The 23,131-nt window shown below is 26.9% G+C and overlaps 3 protein-coding genes and 1 pseudogene across 3 annotated transcripts; all 4 read right to left on the bottom strand.

Moving 5' to 3' along the window:
- Nucleotides 1-677: 677 nt before the first annotated feature.
- On the bottom strand, nt 678-1,757 carry LOC112595111 (innexin inx2-like). Its single transcript, XM_025340204.1, has one exon. It carries the CDS (start codon nt 1,743-1,745, stop codon nt 678-680), a length of 1,068 nt encoding a protein of 355 aa, XP_025195989.1. The 5' UTR covers nt 1,746-1,757.
- Nucleotides 1,758-7,602: 5,845 nt separating this feature from the next.
- On the bottom strand, nt 7,603-10,591 carry LOC112595123 (annotated as a pseudogene).
- A 2,692-nt stretch (nt 10,592-13,283) lies between these two features.
- Nucleotides 13,284-20,708, bottom strand: LOC112595124. The gene is made up of 4 exons (XM_025340216.1): nt 20,475-20,708; nt 19,971-19,986; nt 14,674-14,810; nt 13,284-13,769 (listed from the first exon to the last, which is right to left on the bottom strand). Exons 1-4 carry the CDS (start codon nt 20,706-20,708, stop codon nt 13,284-13,286), a joined length of 873 nt encoding a protein of 290 aa, XP_025196001.1.
- Nucleotides 20,709-22,460: 1,752 nt separating this feature from the next.
- LOC112595125 lies at nt 22,461-23,009 on the bottom strand. Its single transcript, XM_025340217.1, has one exon. It carries the CDS (start codon nt 23,007-23,009, stop codon nt 22,461-22,463), a length of 549 nt encoding a protein of 182 aa, XP_025196002.1.
- Between the last annotated feature and the right edge of the window lie 122 nt (nt 23,010-23,131).

The raw sequence follows: 23,131 nt of genomic DNA on the forward strand, positions 1-23,131 counted from the left end.
TATGAAGTATATAAATAATTAATTTATAAATTAAGTAATTCTTTATAAGTTATTATAATGCAAACAAAACTTATAAAAATTCTACGTATAATCTTTACATTTTAAAAGGATGAGAATGAAACCAATAATTATGTTAAATAAAAATCATTATTTTTTTTTTCTAATTTTTAATTATTGCATTAATATATCAAAATAAAATCATTCTAAGATATGATTCCATACAAAAATATCACTTATACATAAAAAATAAAATATTTTAAGACAAATGGGAATGATCAATTGCTTATTAACTATTAAACATAAAATATTCTTGAATAATTAAATTAATTTAAATAATAATTTATTAAAGAATAGTATTTCATCTTTTAGAAATTCATCTGAGAAAAAAATTTGTAATAAAATCAGTGAAGAATAAACAATATTATTAAACTAATACTTTATAGTAGAACTAATATTGTAAAAATCTTTAAGTTGATGATGTAAATAAAATATTATTTATTTTAAGAGTAAAAACCTTATCTTTTAATAAGCTCAATTGAAAATTAATTTTGAATATCTATCTACCATAAATAATTTCACATATTTGTTATCTGAAATATATTTTAATTGTTAAAAATTGGTTTTGTTTGATTTAGTAGGTTCTTAAATTTTAAATAGTCTTAGATTTTTAATCAAATTTACACATTATCCTTTTCCTCAAACTTCATGGTCAAATCTAATATTATTTCCTTGAAAATCACAGGACTAGTGTTTTTGCCTAATTGATAAAAAACAAACCAATCTCCTATCCAAAACTTCTGACTTAAAGTTTTTAATTTGTCATGAGAAGTGTGATCAGTTATTGATTTCAATAAAAGTAAACGGAAAACGGGTATCAAAATGATAACTGTACGATACACAGTATTTAATACACTAATAATGGCAATAAACCAGAACCAGAACCAAAGGAATACAAAAATTTTTTCGTTAAGAATATTTAGCGGCAATAAACACAAACCATCAAACGTCTGAATAGAACCAGATGGACCATATTTTTTGAATATACATTTGGTGACTTTAGGAAACACTCGAGACATTACATCCGTACGATCTTCCGGTTTCATTTCAGTCATTCTTAACACTTCATAGCCATATCTACTAAACTCACCTTCAAGAATGTAGTCTATAAAATACATCTGTAGTAGGACGTTGCACAAGTTAAGGAATTCGCAGAGGAAATACCTGATAGCATAGACATTTTGCATGTGTAGGTTTTTGACAAAGTAGTTAATTAATGATTCCTTATGTTCAGGATCGAAGTCGATTGGACAGTTGAGATCTAGAACCAGTGCTCTCATGCGTCCAGCCTCCCATACCTTCCACAAGTACCTGGGTGCGTAGAAGAACATGGCTTGGAAGAACAACACAAAACAAACCCATTGATAATATCTATGATACTTGACTGTATCAGCACTATCGTCGTAAGTTGAGACACCCGGGTGCACGTCTTTGCCAATTTTTCCTTTATTCCACTTAGGGATGGTGAACGTCGAGTATATCCAACAGTATGTGTCTATAACTTTGCTTGGTATATCATCGACTATACAATCAATCGGATCGCCAAAGTACTGTCTGTATGTTACGAGAATCGAGCACGCTAACAGGATAACAGCGGTCGCTCTGTAGTGCAATCGAAAAACAACGTTATCGATATATACATCGTCGATTTTCAGCAACACCTTTAAGGATCCAAAAACATCCAACATGTTGCAAGTCGTTAATAATAATGTGCACTTTGTAAATATAAAATTTAAAACTGAATAAACTCAAAGTCAATAAAATTAAACACCCTTGTCATCACAAAAATGTTTTTGTAAAAAAAATGGTGACACTTCGGATTATTAAAATGGTAACGTTGTTTTTGTGATAAATATTAAACGGCGCGAACGTAACACAGATACACACAAAGTAACAATCCGATGAGCAACAGGTGATCGACTGAACGAACAGCGCGGCGTTTGCGGACGAATCATGAACGATACACCATATACAACAGCTGCTGGTGGAATGTACAGTGTTGTCAATAAGAAGAGGTTAACTACGGAGCTACATGTAATAGTATGTGTGAGCATGGAACACAACAATGGTGGGAGTGAATGCGGGGTGGTAGTGGGTTGTCATGAATCTCGATAGTGAAGCGTTGTTGTCGCTGCTGTCATCCCCTTTCGCTTTATTGTGAACAAAGAACACGCATCAAACGAGTGCGGCCTTCTCGAATATGCTCAACTATTACTATGAGGGATAATTTTTGAAATAATTAACTGTTTATTCCACGATTTTAAAAAAAAAAGTTATGGTTAAATTATTCGATTTATTGTCAGTAATCTTTTCTTGTATTATAAAATGTGAATTATATTGGGCGTTGATCGTCAATGGCGTCGCAAAAAATGAGTTTTAAATTTAAAATTTTTGTCAATCAAAAAATTAGAGTTTTTTTTTTTTTATCTCCTGTACTCTCCGGCAACCTGTTTTCGTTATTATTATTATTAGTATTGTTGAAAATTTTTCGATTTTCAAGCCTTCCTGACCATTTTTGGCCGCGTTTCGTAAAGCATGTCTTTTGCGATCCGTACGTCAATTCGGTCTGTAGCTAGCGGTCGCATTCGAGTTCAGAAAATACGGCTGCCGACCGATGGACCGTTCGACATTTTTCTCTTTTTTCGAAGCTGCTTCGTGTTTTTCCATCCATACCGTCCGTAATCGCATAGAGTGTGTCTTTTGCAAACCGTACATTTGTGATTCAGTCCGTAGCGTTTAGAAAATATAACCGACGTTTTTCTCCGATTTTTCACTCTTTGTACTTCCTTTTTCGCGTTTTTTGTGTACGTACAGTCCTTAATCGCGTTGTGCGTGTCGTCTGAAATCCACGTGTGAAAAAAAAATTATTTCAAATAATGGTAATATAGTATTAATGTAAAATAACTTTGATGTATATATATATATCAATTATATGCATAATAAAATTTGTTTGTGTACTTTGATAAGTATGTTTGATTTAACCTCCTATGATACGCAAATTTGTTATATGTATTACAAATTTTTTTTGTGCAATATGAAAATAAATATCAAAATAGAACAGTTTTATGTGAAATGTGTTAAATTTTACTGTAAAAAATGAATAAATACATAATCTAATAATTCAACACTAAAACACACAAAAATTAAGAACTTAGTTGTACTTAAGAATTTAGTCCTTCTCTTAGATAAGATCTGTCCTTCTGACATGCATTTCATTTTTTTTATAACTATTTTTATAAAATCTTGGCAGTTTTTATTTCTAATTATAATTTTTTATTTTTTATTTTTTTTTTTTTTTTTGTAGGATGTTGTCATACATAATCTTTTCTATATCATGTATAATTAATTTCATTCGGTAATGTGTTTTTACAATCCAATTAGTTTTAGTTGAGGTAGAAAAGATATGAATCCATTTATCATAAGCAGTACTATTATAAGCGCAAACGTTACTAAAAATCGAAGGACCACACTCATTAGGTTAGAACCGAGAATAATTGACAAAAAAAGAATAAAAGAAAAACACCTGAAAATTTTCGGGTTAGGCAACTTGACAATTGACTAAAGGGGCACGATAGACAACCTATCACACGACGACGTTAACTTGGGAACGGTTCAAACGGAACATTTAGTTAATGTCATGTAAGGTGACATTTTAAGAAAAATTAGTGTATTGTAAAATGAAAATTTCTTATTTAGCAAATCAAGATGAAAATATAGAAGTAAAACTGAGGTTCTCATATCAGAAGAAGACATAGTAATTGACAATTATAGTGTTATTTTGAAGTATATTTATTTTTTTTTATAAAAATTTATAATTGTACCGAATGGTGGTGTTCAAATCATAGTAGTTTTAAAGAACTTTTGGATAAAATAATAATTAATCCATAGAAGACCAACATATTATTCGTAAAGCTATAGCCAGATTAATTTACTAGCAAGGCAAAAATAAAATAAAAAATAAAGTAATATTAATTTGTTACCTAAGAGGCCAAGTTATTCCTTATTAATTACATTATTTAAATACAAATTATTTTTATAATATAGAATATGCCATGGTACTGTTTAAAAGGAAAAGTTGGTCATTTTTTTGCACCTAAATGTTGGCATTCTGAAGAATAACTTTTATTAAGTAATTTTTGAAAGAGATATGAGTGCATTCCTATGTCATCTACTATCGTCCTATAGTGTTTTTAAACACGATAAGTGTAAATTATGGCCGTCCGGCAGCTGAGTATAGGATGTTGAAGTAGGTAAGTCAATTTTTTTTTAATTTTTTAAGTACGAGCCATCAGTCTCCTCAAGTGTTGAGCTTAGAAATAGTAAGGTTTATATTTCTATAATAAGAAATTTAACTAATTTTTTTTTTTTGGAAAAAGAACACTTCAGTCCAATTTCATAAATTTGCTTTATCCTGATTAACAACAAAATCGAAATTTTGAATGAATAGTTTATGATTTAATTAATAAGCATTTAAAGTTTGTATGTGTGGAGTAGTAGATCGATGTTTTGAAGGAGTAGGTATCCTTGTGCCACTCCATATCGCTTATCAAAACTTTGAATATTTTCAACTCATAAGCTACTCATTCAAAAATTAGATTTTATATATCATTTTAATATTAAATAATCTACTTTTGAGACTTCGAGTATACCATTAAAAATGCATGCTGTAATTAAAAAAAGTAAGAACTTAAAAAATAACAGTGATTAAAAATAAAAGTATATTTTTTTAATGACTTAAAACAGTTAAAACTATAAAATACTTAGTCACAATTTGTTGAAATAAACGTGTTTTTATCTAAATCTTCAAAATTACGGGTATCTTTAATTTACTTTGTTAATAAAAATTAATGAAACATTACATTTTTCATAAGTGGATTTTATTGTCATACAATATGATTTAATAATAATAAAAAATATTTCTATAATACACGCAGGTATTATTTATAATTCTTATTAGGTATTTTATGAATGAATACTGTGTTAATTAATATAATGTTTGTAATCTAACAACTGTAATTTATTTTTAATTTTAATATATCTTCTAGGTTAAGCACATTGACCATATTTGCATCAATGACTAGTTACTGCAGCCACACTATTATCTTTGTTAAAAATTACAATCGATCAAATTTTTGTGAAATTAAAGAAATTAATTTTAATTTAGGTATATTAGCTATAAATGTTTTATAGACAAATTTGCTTACTTTAAGCTTGATATAAATATTTTAGTATAATATATAAAATTTACCATATTTGATACATATATACACAAAGTACAAATGTAATTATTATTACATTTTTAAACAGAATGGATTATAGGTATTGCAATATTTCTGTTTTTAAGCATTAAAACCATTAACTTATGCATTTTTTCCTTTATTTTCCAAATGTTTAATTGATCATTTGAATATCTTTAAAAATATATATATCCAATTTTGAAGATTTTATCAGGCTATCATATAGTGCTTCTTTTTTAAGAAATGTATATCCAATTATTAAAGGTTCTTTAGTTATACAAGAATGAGCAATATTTATAACTTTAAAAATTTTATTTTATTTTATGAAAATAAAACTGTCAGCTAATTTATTAATATTTAGAGTGAAGTTTCTTAATTTTAATGACACAAATTGAGGATTATAAGTTATATTTTCCAACATTGGACCTTGATTATGAGTCTTAGTGTATCTAAGGTGATTTAGGTGTTGAAGTAACAGTAAATTCATTATTGGAAAATTCTTCATTATATGAGAGTACCATCTGCTGTAATGGTTTGTTATGTTTATGAGGTGTTGATTTTAAAAACTACATGTAATTTTCAAATGGGAAGCAATTACAACCATTAAGTGGTCCAAAATGTTCATAATTGTTTACAATATGTAATAATCTGTAGATATTATGGGAAATAGATTAGCACTTAAATAAAATTATCATAACATTCTTCAGATAATATATCTTTTAGAACTATTCAACCAGTGTATAATAAACATTGACGCAACTTTGTGGCCTTCCAACGACAAATTTCTTCAACAAGTCTAGGTTTCCTGACAAGTTATATTTTTGGTATATAAGGTTTAAGACTTAATAAAATTTCAGTTATCTCTAGCATTTTTTTATTATGCAATTGTACACAGTTATAGGTCTTATATAAATCTATAAATGGACTAGCTTACGTATTACCTAATAAAACCAAATGCATATAGTCTAATGCAAAAGACCGTACTATATCAAAATTAGATAATTTAATTAGATCTGAAGTTACATTTTTACGAAGATGATAACATTTTTGAATCAATAGGTTAGCTTAGGTTTGTTAACAAGGCTAGGCAAGTTAATGATTTTTTTTAACTCAGTTAAGTTAAGCATTTTTTGTTCAATTATATTGAAAGTTAAGTTAATAATTTTTTTAATACATCAATTAAGTTAAAAGTTAAATTAACAAAATTTGTTAGTTTAACTTAACTTCAATTAATAAGTTAAGTTAATGAAAAAAAAAACATTGAAAAGGTTTTAAAAAAGTGAAATCCACTTTTATAGTAATTAATATCTATAAATATAGATGCTTATATTATTATTTATATAATTAAAAACCTGTTGTAGAGCTTTATAATTTTATAATTATTTATATTTCATTCTGAGTCTGGGTTGATTTAAATTTGAGTAGAAATGTGCTTACTTTATTGTTTAACCTTTACAATACAAAAATAAATAACTCAAAAATTTAAAAATGAGGTATTAAAAAAAAACTACTACATTTTTTCTTATAACTTATTACATATGTATAGCTAGTTTATTAAAAATATTTATTAAATTTCAATAATAGTGTCATTTCAAAATTTTGATCTGCCATTGATCCTCTTTTCTTGTTTAGTAACTGTCCTTCAGCACTAAAAAGCTGCTCAACATGTGCAGATGAAGGGACAGCAGTATTATATTTTATATATATTTTGGTAATTCTGTGGGAAATTTAATATTTTTATTAGACAAATAATTGTCAACAAAAAGTTTAAAATCATTATTTGAATTTGAAACATTATTTTCCTCAAAATTAAAAAAAAATCATCTTCAATATCACTATTATGGTGTTCTATAGATGTTGGGTTAGATGTTAACTGAATATTTTCTTGAGAATTTATTAATGTGTTATCAATTATGATTTCTACAGCCCAATTAAGTTTAAATTTTAGTACTATACAGGAAACCACTTGACACGTCTTTGACTCCATATATCTCATAAATCTAATAAAAAAAAAATGTTCATGACATTATTTGTGTTTAATTAGATGTAAAATAAAATTAAATAAATTATGATATTAATAATCTCTGTGCGTTTTATATGTTTTTTTATTATGATTAACATTTTCACTATTTTAATTTTATATATAATTTATATTTTATACAACAATATATAATTTATTTTTGATTAAATGCTTTAAAAAAAAATAATTAAGTTGTACCATTGATTATAAATAATATAACAGGATAGGCAATATTCTACAAATTAAAATTTTTTCTATTTCAATAATTCATCAATTAAATCAGAAATATTACCTTTTATTTAATCCTTTTTTAAATGCAATAACTAATGGTCTACAGAAAACTATTATTTTTTTTCATATTGTTTAATGATTTATATACTGCATTTATAGTAGGGAGCAAATATTCTAAGGATACATTTTTATCACCCTACAATATATCTAATGCTCTAGATATAAATTTCATGACCTAAAATATAAGGCAATTATTAAAATTATTAAAATAAATATTAAATATACATATCTATAAATATAAAATTTACTATTTTATTCTTGTAAAAATAAAGACTTCCCGAGGTCCTGAAATGGTAAGCAATTGTAAATCATTATACACATTTTCCATCTTATCAATATTTTCAACAATATATTTCATCGCATCATAATATTAATTCCATCTAAACATAAGATATAACTATATAACACATTTTTAATAAATCATTTTTTTTCTTTTAATGGATAATAATATTATTTAAAAAAATTAGGTAATACCTTGTGGCATTAGGTGTAATGAGATATCGGCTAAGATGATTTTTATGATATCTGCACTTAAAGTAGATTGATTTTCTTTGTTAAAAATTAATTGGCACTCACTTTTTAAATACTTTTTGACAAATAATCCTATACACAAGGTCTTTTTCAGCATCTTTTGTATCAACTGAGGAGGTAATGATATAGTTATAAGGTTATCAACATTAGATGGTTCACCATTTAGACTATCTAGAGTATTTGTGATTTCTATAGAGACTTCATTTTCCTCAGTTATTTTAATGTCTTCACTTAGATCAGAATCATTATCATTACTGTATACTCTAAAAAATAAAAATATTTTGTTTTTCTTAAATTTACTAAAAAAAATTAATATTTTAATTTTTAAGTTGTGAGTATAATTATTACAACTAAATGTATTATTTAGTATTTTCTAAAAAGTTGCAGCATTTCTATATTAATAATTGTTTACTGCTCGATATTATAGAATATAAAAGGTAAGTGATCTACAAATTAATAAACTTTAATTACTTTATAAATACTTATAGGAATGTATTTAAATTCTATATTTGCAAATGGCAATGTTGGCATATTATATATTTAAGATTTAATGATATACCTAAGTACAATTATAAATTATATAGATACTAATGTAATACATATTATTTATTTAAATTATCAAAGTATCTCAAACATTATTACATTATTATCTACCTATCTATCAATTTTGATAGTTTTGTCACATATCTCTGCTTACTGCTATTAATGAATCATTAAGTAATTATAATTGCTTTTATTTTATTATATAAATATACATATATAAATTATTATTTTAAATTACAAGAAAACTATTTTAGAGAAATATAAATACTAAAATATTCAAAAGAAAAAACACTTGAATGTTATTTTTAAATACTTATTATAAAGATATAGAACTATACAAGTATTATTGCACATATTGCATAGTATTTAATGATGAAAATTTAATTAAATACATTATTTAAATAGTGTAGATACAAAATTGTTTCTTACTTGTCAACACCTATTTAGTATAAATGAGTTACTCTAGCATACATACAAATATACAATATTTTTAAATGATTTATAAGCTTAAGTATGAATTAACGATTATTAGATTTTTTTTTTTGAACTCAAAATTAAGTTTGATCAGAACCTAGGTTAATTATTACCTATTAAAAAAGGATAATTACCTGAAACTTTTGACAAAATTTACTGCATTGTCAGTGACTATTAATGTAGTTTGATTCTGAATTTTAAATTCGTTGAGTACCTACCACTAGTTGACGGTTGATTTTCATAATTAATTAGTACGTTTTCATCGAATTCGGAATCATCTATATCTTCCTCACTATCCTCAGCATCTTCAGCTGTAATTTCAAAATCCTCAACTCCGACACTTTTTTCTGGCTCAACTGCAACTTTCTTTCCTCTTGGCTTCTTTCCTACGATTTTATCTTCCAAACGAACATCCTGTAGAATGTCAACAAATGCTTGTAACAACGAACTATTTCTAATCTGTTCTTCTGTTGTTCATGTATGAGCCACTTATCAATAGTAACAGCGCTCCGTTGCGTTACACATAACCGAATATAACGTCACAATTATAATTATGTGATAAAAACCAAATTCAAGTGCTTATCACACCAATAATAAATTATTTATCAAACTACATCATTATTATCCGGAGTCACCTAATATGTCCGAAGTTGTCTCAAGTCACCCACTTTTACGGTACTACTTAGTCTATTGATTCTAGAGATGGAAAATCTAGTTTATTTGAGTGAAAAGTTCATTAGTTCATAGTTCATCCGAGTGAATAGTTCAATTGAACTATTCTTTAGTTTATTTAATTTACTTGTATGAATTATTCAATAGTTCATTCATCACTGATATTAATTAATTAATGATCATTAGTACAATGACAATTTGATTCTACTAACTAATGATTATAGATTCTCAACATTATTATTAAGATATTTTTAAGACTTATTAAGGATGTCACTGATGTCAGCGCACCATTTATTTTCTCTCTCTGGCCCACGCGTGATATGGACAAACTACATTTACGTAGAATAATTTTTTCTGTGTTTTAAAGTAATCTTAGAGTAAAATCACCCATTACAAAAAAGATAGAGAATAATATTTTTGAGGGAATGTCATATTGATCTTATATTTTATTGAAATTTGACTTTGTATTCGACTTTCAAAATAAACAAAAAAAATATTGTACATTTAAATGATGTTTAAATTGTTTTGAGAAAATATTTAGACAAATCGATATGTCATTCCCTCAAAAATATTGTTCTTTATCTTTTTTGTAATGGGTGATTTTACTCTAAGATTACTTAAAAACATAGAAAAAATGATTCTGCGTAAATCCGTTTTGTCTATGTTGCGCGTGGACCAAAGAGAAAACAAATAGTGCGCTGACATCCTCTTAACCAGTTATGGGTGCTTGAAATCTCTGCTCTATTGAACAATGGTTCTCGACCATTTGTATAAGACAAATAATAAATTTGTTCATAATTATTGTTTCTTTTATCTGTGATTTTACCATAACGCCATAATAATATCTTATATTTATACTCTCAAAACTTACAGTAGGTACCTACCTACTACCTATAAATATAAATTTAAAAAACAGTAATTCATGTCTCACTAGTGTCTAAATGCTGATCATAAATTTGATCCAGGGTAAAATCGATGCATTGTGTCTCCTTGAGCAATTAAGCCTCAGAAAAAAAAATGGATATTAGGTATATGTAACATAAATGGAAACAACTAATCATAATCCATTAATATCAATACAAGCTCATAACTACAATAATGTATTAATTTACATTTAGAATAGTTTAAATATAAGGCATCTAAGTAGTAACTAAAAGCTAAAACTGTTATAATATTATAATAAATTATAAGTGAATGTATTGAATAATTAGTCTAAACAATATGAATACAATCCATGAAAGCTTTATTCAATTTATAAAAATGGTTTTAAAAAATATAAGCTATATAATATATTTATTGAAGCAATATTACAATATTTGGTAAGTTCTGTCATGTCTGTAACTTGTATAGTAAATGTTTTAACATGTCTTATATTGTCTTATATTGTCCTTATTATAACAATTCCATTTAAATAAAAAAGCTCATTAGCATTTCTCCTTCTAAAATGATTAAATGTACATATTTTTATTTTTATTCAAAAAATAGTGATTTTCAAATATTATTTTTTTAAGTTAAATATAGAAATTTATTTAAATTAAATTTATTAATTTAAAAATTAAATTATTCTGTAAAGGTAAGTTTTTAAAACTAATTTCTAAATTAATTAATTTAATTAACTTTTTAATAAATCAATATAATTTATTGTAATATACAAATTTGTAAAAATTAAATTCCATTTTTATTATTATTAAAGAACTTATAAAATTGCCCCACGGACAAGAAGTACCATGTGGAATCATTTTCGTGATTTGGAAAATGGTACAGTGAAATGTGGTTATTGCTCCAAAATATTGAGTGTTGCAACAGGATCATTTGGTAATTTGAATAGATACTTGAAAACTGTATATCCTGCAGTTATTTTGACGATGCCAAAACCCACTGAAATGGTATATAATGAAGATGTTGTAGACGACCCTGGTATTTATAAATTTAATTATTTATTTAAGATAATTCAAATTTTAAGGCCCCTACACACAGTATGATCTGGTCGGGCCGACAGATAGCCCGACAAAATCAGGTGTTGTGTACAGACGACACGACCTCTACCCGACTTGGTCAGATGAATTTTAATTTCACTAGTGCAGTAGTGTTCTGCGACTGCATGACGATTCGCTTTCGTTTAACCACAGTTACGTGATCATAAAGATAAATTACAATAAAATAAACAATGGCTTCGGTGACAAAACGCCAAAAAATTGGAATTGCTCTTACAGCATTATCTTTAACATTTGAGGATGTAAAGAAAAAAAGAAGAATGTGGGCCAAAAAATGGCTAATAGAACGAAAGAAATTCAGCCTCATAACTTTACTCAACGAACTGGATGGCGATGATTTCCGTAATTATTTAAGGATGGATTACGATTGTTTCAATGAATTATTAAATTTAGTGAGTCCATTGATCTCGAAACAAAACACCCATATGAGAGAAGCAGTCAGTGCTGAAGAACGACTTGTGGCCACACTTAGGTATTTAGCAACAGGTAGAGATTATGCCGATTTAAAATTTAGTACAGCAATTTCACCACAGTTGCTGTCAAAAATAATCCCAGAAACGTGCAATGCTATTTTTAAAGTGCTGAGAACTTTTATAAAGGTAAGATCAATAAATATTATATAAATTATCAAACAATTTTTGATATTTATTTTTATTCAAAAAGTTCTAGTCGTAAAAAATTTAAACTTCCACATTATACAGGTAATATAATAATATATTCTAGACTGACAAATTATCATCCGTAATTATCATCTATTATTGCATTTAAATTTTACACATCCATTATAGTGACCTATTGTATGACGGAAGTCTATTCCATCCCTACTACATCAGAGCGAATTCCCAATTTTTTAAATTTAAACATATACTTTCTATATACTTCTAACTTTACATATATACTTCCCTATAGCAGGAGTAACACTTTACACTTGTATCTTTGTTAGATATTAATAGGAAAGATAAATCTTTCAACAAACAAAAAAAAACAATGTCAAATAGTTTTTAACAACCAAAACATAATATATAGGTATTTCTTTGCATAAAGTCCACTTTTTAAGTATAAACAATTTAAAATAGAATGTTAAATGGTATAATAAAATAAGTTGTATACAGTTTAACACAGTCTCAATACAGCTCGATCAAGTAAATTATAAAACAAAACAATAAATAAAATAATTGTAAAACATAATAAAAACAAATAGTATAAACAATTTAAAATAGAATGTAACTGGTATAATAAAATAAGTTGTATACAGTTTAACACAGTCTCAATACAGCTCGATCAAGTAAATTATAAAACAAAACAATAAATAAAATAATTGTAAAACATAATAAAAACAAATAGTAAGTAGATATGTAGGAAAAAAAACTTATTTTTATAGAAAAAAATCCTTAATTTTAAGCAATTAAAAATATTAAGTTATCTTTTATATGAATAAAACTTTGACTTTTTATACACCTACTATTATTGCAAATTCTTGAACGTTAAAAATTCTTGCATATTGTATGCATGTTGAATGTCATTTGGTATTTCATTTAATGTAGAAATACTAGAAATAGGCATCGTTCCATGTGTTATTGGAAAAATATTCAGAGTATCTGAACAATTAGACATTGATGATGCACTAGGTGATGGCGAAGCTGATGGATGATTTCCTGAATTAGCATAGCTGTTTAATGCTATTGACGACTGTAAAGTTAACTTTTCCATTTTTCCAAAAAAAATGACTTCTGATATTAATTTTTCTGCAATACACTGCTGTGTTCTATTCATGTCTTTAAGCTGTAGTCCAATAGCTCTCCCATATGATTCTGCAGGGCCATCTTCTGTTGACATTAATTGTTGTGCACATTCGATTAATCTTTCCTGTTTCTTCTGAAAATTTGTAGCACGTCGTTTAATGGCTGACGGATTTGATGGTTCACTTATTAAACTTTGTGTTTCAGATACCTACAACAGAAAATGAATGGATGGAAACAGCGAAACAATTTGAAAATAAGTGGCAGTTTAATAACTGTATCGGCGCAATGGATGGCAAACATGTTCTTATTAATAAACCACAAGAAACTGGTTCTTTATACTATAACTACAAGGGAACGTTTAGTGTAGTTTGATTTGCAGTCGTCACATCAAATTATGAATTCATGTACGTCCATACTGGTATAAATGGGAGTGTTTCTGATGGTGGGGTTTTGAAACATACAGAATTTTATAAAAAATTAACATCGGGCGAACTAATGCTACCACAACCCACTTTGCTTCCTAATACAAATATATATGCACCCCATGTTTTCTTAGGCGATAGTGCGTTTGCAATAAATAAAAATATTTTAAAACCATTTCCTCAGAAGAATCTAACTCATGACAAGAGAATATTTAATTACAGGCTATCACGTGCTAGAAGAGTAGTAGAAAATGTATTCGGGATTTTATCATCACGTTTTCGAATATTTAAAAAGCCAATACTGGTAGATGTAAAGAACATTGATATACTTGTTCTAGCATGTTGCTCTTTGCATAATTTTTTGAGAAAAAAATCAAATAATTATATAACAAATGACTGTGTAGACACCGAAAATTTAGAAAATGGAACATTCAGAGAGGGTGACTGGCGGCGAGAAGAGACTTTTTTAAATGTCAATCAAAATAATCAAAGATATACAACAGAAGAAGGTAAAATGATTAGGAATATATTTAAGGATTATTTTAACGGCATAGGCAGCGTACATTTTCAAGAAACAATGATAAATGCATTGGGAGACTATAATAAGTAATTACTAATTACTAATAAATAATATCGAAAAAAGTTACTATAATATATGTGTACCAGATACATATATAAAAACATAATTACCTCATCATCACCACAGATATCTAAAGTGTCAACTCCACTTCTATTTAAAGTTTCTTTGTGATCTAAAAATGTCAAATATTCGAAGTACCATAATGTTGGGATATAAACATCCTTCAGTCCAGCACCAGTACCAAATACTATAAATGACAATACGGGACAAACAATGATAATTGTAGACGACATAGCCCCCTGAAAATACTCGGACGCGCTCTATGTATCAAATACTGAATTTCATATTATTTTAATAATACGAAGACCGCCCAATTTTAAAAAGCTATATCTCGCTAAAAATTAACAAAAATGATAATCCGAACGATAAAATTAAAAAAAAATAACCTTATAAATTTAGTACGCTTTAAATATGGGTTTCCATTTGAAAATCAAAAGTCAATAGTGGTTTCACTAATGGGTGAAAAAAATAAATTTGAATCTAATGATAGGTATCATAATTGTACACGAAAAGCGATCCTGAACGGAGGTCGGAGATGATTTGCCAGCCTAGGATATAATTTCAAGTACTTGGTGAAAAAGGTGGTTTATGTTTTAATAGCCTGAAATCAGAATACACCAAAATTTAAGTTCTTTATACCTAATTATTGTAAGCAATGTAAGCCAAACTTATGGAAAATCTTATATTAAATTTTCAACTTTTAGCTACTTAATGTATCTAAATTATATAATATTATGTTCTATCGATATGACTGTGATTGAGAATTTTGATGTTATTAATTATTATATGTCGAATTATTTTTATACATTTTTTTTAAAAATGTTTATTATTATTTATATTATATTAAAAATTGTAATGCTATTTTAATTTTAATTTAGTATACTGATGTGTTTTTTTGTAAATGGAGTTAACTCTGTATGAAATAAATAAATAAATAAATATAATAGTGCTTATACAAATTTTTTTTTGAAAACTACTGGAAAATTTTTACTTTTGACCTCTATAATGCACCGAGGATATTCACTTTGCTACAGGAAACTACCCCTGAAGTTTGAAAATAAAGCATTATTTCGATAAGTTATGCTTTACACGAATACACACAAAAAAAAAAACATCATTGTAAAATCAATACATTCATCACTTCGTTCAGAATAAAAAAAACACCCGCTCTCTGTTTTATTGGAAGGAATCTATAAATATAATATAAATATAAATATCTATAAATAGTATTCGTTAACAAAAATAAACATTTATTTTTACAAGCAAATGTTTGTAATAATTATGTGATACAAAGCATTTATCTCTTTTCTATGTAATGGGCCTTCATAAATTAAATTAATAATTTAAAATAAAAAATAAAATGCCTTCACACAAAAGTTGTTCGTTTTGGAGTTGCACAAATAACAGCCGACGAAATCGAGGTTTAAGTTTTCATAAATTTCCATCAGATGATAATTAGTAAGTGTATAGTTATTCTAATTCTTAGGTACACTATAATAGTCAAATATCTGTAACGAGATTTTTTGACCATTTTAAGGAGGTATCACAGATTGTATACAAATACAATTATATAACCTGTAGTAGTTCATTAAGATTTTAAAAATTTTATACATTTCATACTTTCATAGAAATAATTGATCAAAAATATTATTTATTCTGTAACCAGTAATATGAATAATTAGAATAAATAATTTATTAAAACAATAAATTATGACATTATGAGTGAATCAGATACCTAATTGAATCGTAAAAAAATACATTTTAGTAACACATTGCATTTTTTAAATACTTCTAATGGCTATATGGCATAATTACTTGATTTAGTTAACGGAAAACCAAATTAGGTTAATTAAGTTAAGTTAATTAAAAAATTATTTTGAAATATTATTACTTTAGCTGCATACTATGGCTTGATCAGTGTAAAAACCAAAAAATAATAAATGAATATTATAATTATGGAAAACAAAAAATACAAAATTATACCATTTGTTCAGAACATTTTCAAAAGGAAGATTATTGTAATTATACACGCGGAGTTCGGTAATATTGATTTGATTTGAAAAAAAATTAAAAAATTTCTTACTTATTTGATTACAATTAGGAAAATTCTAAACAAATGGGCAGTGCCTGTGTTAACATCGTGGCAACCGCCAGATATGAATAAATCAACTACTGATACTACTGCAGCATCATCTGAAAAATCATTAGTTGGTAAAGAAATTAAAATGTTTAAAAAATAAATATGCATATGTGATTTATTAATTTTTACTTAATTTAATTTTAAACAATTCGATACAATATTAATTTACATTAGATCATAGTGAAAAACAAACAGACCTTGAAAGTCTCTCAAATGCTAAAATTGACCATACTGAAAATCAATTTGCGAGGAAAGAACCTGGGTGGAGCCCTCGAAACCCAAATCTTAATGATAATGGTAGTAAAATTTATTAATTTAACTTCAATACTAATAATTTTAACTATTATAATAGCTTGTACAATATTTTACTTTACAGGTAGAGAGCTTTTTAAAATTTCAGTAAATAAAAAATGTAATAAAAGAAAATTTATGCCACGCTCTTTAAATTTTGACAAAAATTCTATGAAACCAGAAGATTTACTTGAATGTAAGTTACCTCTTTTTTTTACTTTAGAAATGTACCGTTTGAGAATTTAGTATCAATTCAAAAAATATTTTTAAATAAATTAATAAATTATTTAAATTAATGATTCATTTATATTGAATAACAAAAAAAAAAAATATCTACAGTGGCCAAATAAATAATCACATAACAATTTTGATTTTATTTAAAAAAATAAACAATGGATCAATATATTTTATAAGATAGTTGAATCAAATAAACTTCAATGTTTGTTTACAGGTAACTTATTATCAGATACTCAAAATAATTCAGAACTTCAAAAAAAAATAACCAAATTAAAAACTAAGATACGAGTTTACCAAAAAATGATTCACACTAAAAATAAACAAATACAAAATTTAAAAACAAAAAATTGTAACAAAACTAAAATTATGGTAGAAAAGACAAATAATAATTTTTTGTTAAAAACACAGATGAGACTAATGAGTTTAAAAAAAAAATCATGGCGATTTAAAGAGGATGAAAAAAAGTTTGCTTTGAGTTTATATTATAACTCTCCTAAAGGCTATACATTCATGAGAAAGTTTTTATGTTTACCTACAGTAAGATCACTTAGGCGATGGCTCCAAAATTTAAATCTAGCTTGTGGCATAAATGAAAACATTTTAGAAGTGCTTAAATTTAAATTATCATCTTCACCACTATCAGATAGAGCTGTGTCAATAGTTTTTGATGAAATGTCAATAAAACAATTTATATCCTACAATTCCCAAAACGACATGTTTTCGGGTTATGAAGATTTTGGCAATTTGGCAAATTTTATTGATTCAAAAAGTATTTTACAATGTAATCAAGCCTTAGTTATAATGTTAAAAGGTATAAAACATTCATGGAAACAAGTAATTGGTTACTTTCTTTCAAATGGACCTATATCAGGAGTTAAACTTAAAACTATTATATCAAGTACAATTCACAAAATATATTCAATAAATCTTATTCCAAAAGTCATTATTTGCGACCAAGGTACAAATAATCAACAATTAAGAAAACTACTCGGCGTGACAAAAAATGAACCATGGATAATTTATGAAGATAATAAAATATTCTTTATGTACGATACACCTCACCTTTTAAAATCGGTTAGAAATAATTTTAAAAAGTATGACTTCAAGCATCAAAACGAAATATACTCATGGACAGATATTGTAGCTTTTTATAATCTTGATAAAGATAAAGTGCCAAGACTAGCCCCAAAGCTTAAAGAAATACATATCAAGTTGCCTCCATTTTCTCCAATGCGTGTATGTTTGGCAGCACAGACTTTTAGTCACACTGTAAGCTCTGCAATCTTAACACTTGTATCAAATAATCAACTTTGTTCCAAAGCAGCCTATACTGCAAAATTTATCAAGCTATTAGATAATTTATTTGATGTGTTTAACAGCGTCTCATTTGATGAATGCAAAGTATTTCGCAGACCTCTATCTGAAAATACAATCCATTGGAAAATATTAAATGAAGCACTACAATTTTTTAATGAATTGGAAATAAAAAATGCAATGAATAAACAACCTCCGTGCATCACAGGATGGATTGCAAATATAATATGTTTAAAACATTTATATCAAAATTTACATGAAAATTTTAATTTTGAGTACCTTTTAGTAAGACGCTTAACTCAAGATTGCCTTGAAAGTTTGTTTTCGGTGATTCGTGCAAAAGGAGGTAATAACATCACACCAGACTCCTCCAAGTTTCATTCTGCAATACGAATGTGCATTGCTCAACAACTTCTTATGCCTCCCGTTAATGGAAATTGTGAGGTTGATGCATGTGCATTTTTAATTAGCTGTGCTGATTTACTTAAAAATAAAAAAAAGTTTAAATTTGAATTTCAACAAAAAGAAGTAAATATTTCTTCACCTGATGATATAGATTCCAGGTTTGATGATAATTTAAGTGACATGAACATAAAAGTTATACAGTTGGATATTCATGAAGAAAATGCTATAGCTTACATAGCTGGTTGGGCTTGTTCAAAATTAAGCCACACAGAATGTGTAAATGAACTGGCTACAAAGGATAAAGACCAATTAATGACAATGAAAAACAATTTTATAACTATGAAAGAATACGAAGAATGTAACTTACTTTTACCACTTCCAGGCACTTCAAAATTTGTTGAAAAAATAGTTTGTCTTTTCAATAATAATATAGAAAAATCATTGATAGACAACAAACATGGTATAAAGAGTAGAATGTTGGCTAAAATTGATTGTTACATAAAAATATGTCCAAACATTTGTCAAAATTGTAGACTTTTATTTATTGATAAAATTTTGAATGTAACTATCAATTCTTTTATAAAAAAATGTAATAATACACCAACTTTTAAACAAGTGAAAAGTAAAAAATAAAAAAAAATAATGCATTTATAATAATATGAATAATAATGTAAGTACCGAGGTAAGTACCTAATTAACTTGTATAGTTGTATGAAATATGAATATTTTTTGTAAATAAATTTATTGTATATTATATTATATAATAACTGTTAAATATAAAAATATTATGTAATATGTATTTAATGTTTTAGAGCTGATCAAATTTTTCTGTTACCTATATAGCAGAATATTACAAATTACAATCCTAGAGCGCGTTAGTTGCTTTATCAGGGGGCATACTTTTGTCGCGATTTTTAACACTAGTTGTCCCGTATTGTCATTTATAGTATTTGCCAGTACCTTTACTGTCTTGAACCTAGAAGTCATATAATATTATAATATATTGTCAATTAAACATGCTAAGTTGCCTTATTTATAGAACACAACTCTCCTATGTTAAGCATAATATTATATTATTATTTAATAATAATATAAAATATTATATTATTATTTTTTATATTATTATTTAATATTTTGTATTGTATTTAATCTAAATTCATTAAATCGAATTATTATAAATAGTAATATATTTAGTATTTAGTATACTTAGTAATAGTTAGTTAATACTTAATAGTAATATTTATTTTAAGAATACTATAGTTTATAATAGGTACGATATGACTATAAATAAAAATTGAATGCCACTTAAATAATAACATTGATTTTGGATGTATATTATATTATAATATAATATATTTATGTTTATTTATTTAGTTTATGCATATAGTATTTGAATTTAATAATAATTAAGTTATAAATACACAACATACTTTTAAAAATACGAATCGTAATTGATTTGTTTACCTTTTTTAACTCTCTTTTATAGGCAGCTCTCATATTTTCAATTTTTTTTTTCACTGTTGCAATACTTGCTTCTTTGTCGATTACTTTTAATTTTTCAAGTAAGACTTGAAGTGCTTGGTTTCTGGCATCTTTGTTACTATACTGTTTACAGGAAATATCCCACAAACAAGTAAATTCTTTGTACATCTCTAAAAATTCTGAAATAACTTCTCGTTCTGTAATTATGGCTGTCATTTTACACTAATTGCACCGTACACCGGCATAAACGAGTTATCGTGTTAACGACAAAAAGCCGACTGATAAGCAAAATTCGCCCGACAGTGTTACACACTATATGATTTGATCGGGCGGTCCGGCGGTCAGATGGAACGGCCACCTGACAAGACCCGACAGGATCATGGTCAGACGACACGTCTACACACGACCTGATACGACATCCGACCTGACCAAATTATCCTGTCGGCCCGACCAGATCATACTGTGTGTAGGGGCCTTTAAATGTTAGAACTAATAAAAAATAATAAAACTGACATGTTCAGTGTACACTTTTTAAACTTAAGAAAAGTTTTACAATTTTTTTCAAATACTTATTAAGTCTTTACTTCGATATCATATATTACTTTTATAATAAAATATAACTGTTTTAAGAACTCCAGTAGAATCTGATACCCCAAATTCTAAAGTTACTACAAAGCAGCAAAGTAGTATAACTAATTTTTTACAAAGTAAAAAGCCAGTATCTATTGTTAGGTCAAAGCAACTAGATGATCAATTCACAAGAATGATTGTAAAAGGGTAATTGAATAATTTAGTTATTGAAAAAGCCTAACAACAAAAATGTATTAAAAAATAGTTATACTTTGTTTTTAAATTAAATTCAAAATTAACAATATTGAATACTTTATATAAGAACATATTATTATTTTAATTTATAAAGATGATAACAAATTATTTAGATATAGGTATATAAACCTATACTTTGATATTAATTTGACAGACATGATGACCCATTGAAATGGTGGTATGAGTGTAAATCTATTTACCCTAGATTCTACACTTTTGTATTAAAACGTCTTTGTATAAAGGGGATTACACACTAGGCAATTAGAACGCGCGAGTCCGCGTTTTTAAAACGTCGCGATTAATCATTCAAAATTAAACAATATTTTCCCAAATGTTATTTCAATGCATTTCTGGTTTTGCATTACACACGAACGATTTAAACGCCGCGATTGCTCGCGTTTATTTACGTTCATTCATAATTCGTCTGTCGTAATTTTGGGACGTATACTGCTTGTCTGCTTATATTACAAAGTTATAGCTAGTACTTAGTAGTTAAGTAAAAGTACCAAGTGTCCAAGTACTAAGTATTAAGTAACTACTAAAAGTAGTAATTTACAATATTTAGTTTTAATATTAAAATTATTTACCTAAATAATATTTTAAATTTGTCAAAAATAAAATGTTTGACAATGAACTGTTTATTATTGAGGTGTCGAAGGAGGAATCTATATGGAATATAGCTAAGTTGTTTTCGTCAATATTTAGTTTTTTTGAATAAATTAAAAATATAACTTACTTAGTTATTTTAAGTATTTATACTGTATATACCTTGTAAAACTTCACACATCATAATATTACATATTAAATGAATAGAAAATAAATTATACCACGACAAAAATGCTAAGCACGTAAGCTGGACCAAGGTGGCCAGAGCTTCTATCGAAAAGTTCGACGAATTCGAAAAAACAGTTAAAAGGAAAAAAAGTAAGCATATAATATATCATGTTTTACGTTTTATTTAATCTTTTGTACACAATATGATATTCTTAATACATAAATAACAATTAAAAAAAAAAATAAATAATAATATAATTATATACCTATGTAAATAGATAAATATGTTAATACATTATATTATTGCATACCCAGATACTCTACTAGCCTATTACCTTATTTTGCCAACTTAGTTCATGAGCCGGCTCATTAAAATAGTCGACAAAATAATCTCTTATTTCTTTTGCCACTGAGGTTGAGTTGCCCTCCAATTTTTTCTATTGCATCTTCCATTTCACAATTTTGAGTATCTTCGGTGTTATATCCATCTCTACGCCTAATAAAATTGTGTAAAACACAACAAGCTTTAGTTATTACTACAGCGAAATCTGGTTCTACCAATAGCGCGGTGTGGAATACCCTCCATTTGTTTGATAAAATACCGAACGTACATTCAATATTTTGCCTTGCTCTGGAAAGACGGTAATTAAATATACGCCTTTTATCGTTTAAACTTCTTCCAGGGAAAGGACGTAAAAGGTTAGCGTGTAAAGCAAACGTTTCGTCACCAATTAGGACAAAGGGTTGTGAAGTACCTCTTTCATCTCCTGGCAAACATTGAGGTTGTGGAAAATTAGTTTTATTACCATATAACTTTTTACCGAATGCTGATTTTTTAAAAATATTACAATCACTCTCCTTCTCAAATGATCCAACATCTATAACTGTGAAGCAGTAGTTTGCATCACAGATGGCCATGAGGATTAAGGCCCCTGCAAACGTGTCATTTTTAAGGAGTTGTGTTTAGGCGTTGAGGAGTGTGACCACACTAATAATTCATTACTGCTCAAAAGACGAGCAGTGACGCAAGAAACAATATA

Source organism: Melanaphis sacchari, unplaced genomic scaffold (genome assembly GCF_002803265.2).
Source record: "Melanaphis sacchari strain LSU unplaced genomic scaffold, SCAv2.0 Contig257_pilon_pilon, whole genome shotgun sequence".
Taxonomy (NCBI): domain Eukaryota; kingdom Metazoa; phylum Arthropoda; class Insecta; order Hemiptera; family Aphididae; genus Melanaphis; species Melanaphis sacchari.

What these genes read in the sequence shown, in the direction of transcription:
- LOC112595111 (XM_025340204.1), bottom strand. Translation starts at nt 1,745, where the DNA reads ATGTTGGATGTTTTTGGATCCTTAAAGGTGTTGCTGAAAATCGACGAT.
- LOC112595124 (XM_025340216.1), bottom strand. Translation starts at nt 20,708, where the DNA reads ATGACAGCCATAATTACAGAACGAGAAGTTATTTCAGAATTTTTAGAG. An exon ending in ATATCTGTGGTGATGATGAG is followed by an intron (nt 13,770 to 14,673) that starts GTAATTATGTTT and finishes TTTCTGTTGTAG; the next exon opens with GTATCTGAAACACAAAGTTT.
- LOC112595125 (XM_025340217.1), bottom strand. Translation starts at nt 23,009, where the DNA reads ATGGCCATCTGTGATGCAAACTACTGCTTCACAGTTATAGATGTTGGA.